Raw genomic sequence first — 3,573 nt, forward strand, 5'->3', positions numbered from 1 at the left:
AATATCCTCCCCCTTCAAAAATAACTCATTAAAATTCTTTAAAATCTCCAAGGGAATGGATCCACTTACCACCAAAAAAGTTTACAACCTTTACAACCAACGTAATCACCGTTGATTTCCGTCAATCTAACGGCTATCATTTATTGGAATTAATAATTAATTAATAAATACGACCAAATAATTTCTAATAAATGATAACCGTTAGATTGACGGAAATAAACGGTAATTATGTTGGTTGTAAAGGTTGTAAATTTTTTTGGTGGTAAGTGGATCTGTTCCAATCTCCAATACCCCAAGAATTCTTTGTCTCTTTTCAACGCCAATGAAAGTTCCATAATGAAAAGGATAATTCTAACTAAAGTACGAAAAAACTTAATTACAGAAAAATAACAATAAATTATAATTTTTTATTACTATTTGTCTTGAATTAAGTAGTTTTCTATTTTAACTAAGGTTTTTAGTTTATCGGTGATTTATTTTACTTTTAATACGAATTTGAATTACGTTATTTCAGAATTAAAAATATTTTTAATCAAATATTGTTTTAAAAATATTAATTTCTTAAAATTAATCATTTCAGTGAATCCGAAAATCTAACCGAACCGGAAATGTGACGAAATCCAAGTCCGAATTTTAGAAGCGAGATCCAACCCGACCCGGGTGATATAGAGATGAATCAGATGATGATTTGGTGCTAGTGTGGTGGGATTCAATTTGAAAATTGTGAATTGGTAACAGAATGAAGCAATCAAAGGATCCATTCGAAGCAGCGTTTGAGGAATCACCACCTGAATCCCCAACTGAGGTTGAGGCTGAGGCTGAGACAGAGACACAAAACCCTAATTCTGTTGTTGTTGTCGCAGAACCGAGCAGTCACGATCATGAAGATGCTGGTAATCGGAAAAAGGTGAATACTAATACTAATAATACTAATACTACAGGAACAGGAACAGGCACAGCGAAGAATAAAGAAGAAGAGGATGAGGAAGAGGAAGATAACATGGATGTTGAGCTCGCAAAGCTTCCTTCAGCCGGTGACCCTCACAAAATGGCCAAGATGCAGTAATATTAACAATAATATTCATTTTCTTATTCTTATTACTTTAATTTAATATCATCATTTATTTATGCTTACTTAGTTGTTATTCTTGTTGAATGAATGAATGTTCAGGGCTATATTGTCACAGTTCACTGAAGAACAGATGAGCAGATACGAGTCCTTTCGTAGAGCTGGATTTCAGAAAGCTAACATGAAAAGGGTAATCTCATTTTTTGTTTTAATTTAATTTATGCCATTACTAGGGTTTGAATTTGATTGTATCTAACAATCAAGAAGAGATCAATATGCTGTCATAATTCATGAAACTGTTGTTCATGTATCAAAAATTAAAGAGCATTACATAACACAATGGTTTGAATAAACCTCCTACCTCTTATCAGTTATCCTGCAATAATTACTAATACATTCCTTATCCTCTAAGGCTTTCTTTGGGAGTTTGGAGGGAAATGGAAGGAAGGGGAAGGAAAATGAATGGTATTCCCTTACCCTTGTTTAGGAGTTAAAAATGAAGGGTATTTCCCCCTTAAACCTCCCAAATTGAGAGAACTTTGATTTTAAGGGCGAGAAGGATTTTACAAAAATCCTCAATTCCCTTCCCCCATTTTTTTAAACTCACAAACAAGCGGAAGACATAAGTAAAACCTCCCTCTTCCTTCCCTTTCCCTCTTAATAGTGACTCCCAAACAAGCCCTAAGGATTCTAACTCTCTCAGTCTCTACTTACTACTACTAAATCAATGTGACAAACTTGGAAATTAGAACTAAAACCTAGTAATACTATAAGAACATATAGCCAACCCCAAATGCAACCCAATACCTACAAAAAATTACTAAATTGATGACCTACAAATACTAGTAAGCCTAATAATTATGATCCAGTTAGGTTATAGAAATGGAATAATACAATCTGCCCCTAATTAAAAAAAATAACAAAAGGCCTGCCTGCTTTACATTCTGTTGTTGTGGGTATTTGGGCATTGATCAACTGATTTGCAGTTTGCAGAATATAAAACAGACATAGCATAAGATGATTTTATCTTTAAGCTTTTGCTTTCTTGGTGCTAGCACGTCCTGCATCAGCATCAGACCTTCAGTTTTCTGTTTTATTTTCTGCCAAACTGACTGGGAAAAAATGAATTCTAATGTCAATCATAAATGATCAAATTATACCACCATAACTGATTGGACTTTCTACAATGCTTAGCCACTTGGGCTAACCTTTTTTGCATTTTCTCCATGGTTATTCTTTAAGAATGGTTTGTGCCTCATTGCTACTTTGGGATTCGTGTACTTTGCAGATTGCCATTTTTGCTTCTGAATTTGCGCTACTTTATATTATAATAAGATAAGAATGCAAGTTGCTTACTCTCCTCTCTTGATGACATGAAAGCAGATATTAGCAAGCATTACTGGGACCCAGAAAATTTCTGTGCCAATGACGATTGTAGTCTCAGGGATTGCAAAAATGTTTGTTGGGGAAGTTGTTGAAACGGGTATGGCTAGTTTTCCTTTACAAGCATGAGATATATCTTTCTAAAATAATTAGAAAAATGCAAATACATAACACAGTGAATATTTCTACGCTTATAGTATTTTCAAGGTCAATGTTGCAGTGTATTGGTCTTAAGAAGGCTAATAAGCCGATTCCAATTGTTTCCATTAATCAAAGGTAATGTACTATTTTTGCAGCTAGAATAGTTATGAAAGAGAGGAAGGAATCTGGACCCATCCGACCATGTCATTTGAGAGAAGCACATAGACGACTAAAGCTTGACGGAAAAGTCTTTAAGAGATCAGTGTCAAGGCTCTTCCGGTAAATGGACCAAATATGAATGTTGTGTATAATATCACTGGTTTGCAACAGTGGCTTTTAGGTAACAAGATTTTGTAGTCAGCACCTTCATATTACTGCATCCCGATATCTGTGAAACACACCCTTTTGGTATCCCTTGATTTTCACGTTACTTCTTTAAATCAATAGTCAAAAAGAATCTGTCCAAATTGACATACATGTGTAAACCATCATGCTTGTGTAACATATGTGAATCCCTTGCCGTGTCTCTTATAACTTTTCAATTTAATCGGTCTGACTTTTCCCCATCAGAATAAACAACTCCGTTCAATCCCTTAATCTAAATATTGAATTATGTTTCTAAATACCCCTAAACGGCTCATTTCCATTGGTGTACTTATCATGTTATAAACCTTTTTTTAATAGATGTTATCAACCTTTTTTGGATAGAAAAAAGAAGTTATCGTCCTCTCAATTGTAGTTTACTAACTATTGCATCAAAAATGACATTTCTAGTCCTTCTCAAAGTGCCAACAAATTTTGGCACGTTCTCACTCTCAAGTTTCACGTTAGTATGTTGACATAATTCTGTTATATTACTATCTATTATACTATACTATAATGTCAATGAAATGGATCCTAATATAATGCATGGTAAATAATGAATTTCTATTTCTTTGCTGCATTTGCTGGCTTCCCTAACAGAATAGCCCACGTTCCAT

At 34.1% G+C, this 3,573-nt stretch overlaps 1 protein-coding gene across 2 annotated transcripts; it reads left to right on the forward strand.

Annotated features, from left to right (window-relative positions):
• The first annotated feature begins 610 nt into the window (after positions 1-610).
• Positions 611-3,198, forward strand: LOC133312344 (transcription initiation factor TFIID subunit 11). Of its 2 annotated transcripts, XM_061513513.1 has the most exons (5): positions 611-872; positions 960-1,062; positions 1,172-1,259; positions 2,453-2,552; positions 2,749-3,198. In XM_061513513.1, the coding sequence occupies exons 1-5, from the start codon at positions 740-742 to the stop codon at positions 2,874-2,876; spliced, it is 552 nt and encodes a 183-aa protein (XP_061369497.1). In that variant the 5' UTR covers positions 611-739; the 3' UTR covers positions 2,877-3,198. The 2 variants fall into 2 exon arrangements, with proteins under 2 accessions (XP_061369497.1, XP_061369496.1); XM_061513512.1 differs by having other exon boundaries at positions 618-1,062; positions 2,749-3,186.
• The last annotated feature ends 375 nt before the right edge of the window (positions 3,199-3,573 follow it).

This window comes from Gastrolobium bilobum, unplaced genomic scaffold (assembly GCF_033153095.1).
Source record: "Gastrolobium bilobum isolate Gb01-03AN ecotype WA unplaced genomic scaffold, APGP_CSIRO_Gbil_v1 utg5831, whole genome shotgun sequence".
Taxonomy (NCBI): Eukaryota; Viridiplantae; Streptophyta; class Magnoliopsida; order Fabales; family Fabaceae; genus Gastrolobium; species Gastrolobium bilobum.

Coding starts and splice junctions, on each gene's coding strand:
- LOC133312344 (XM_061513512.1), top strand. CDS start 740: ATGAAGCAATCAAAGGATCCATTCGAAGCAGCGTTTGAGGAATCACCA. Junction 1,063..1,171: donor CACAAAATGGCCAAGATGCA/GTAATATTAACA, acceptor ATGAATGTTCAG/GGCTATATTGTCACAGTTCA. Junction 2,553..2,748: donor TGGGGAAGTTGTTGAAACGG/GTATGGCTAGTT, acceptor CTATTTTTGCAG/CTAGAATAGTTATGAAAGAG.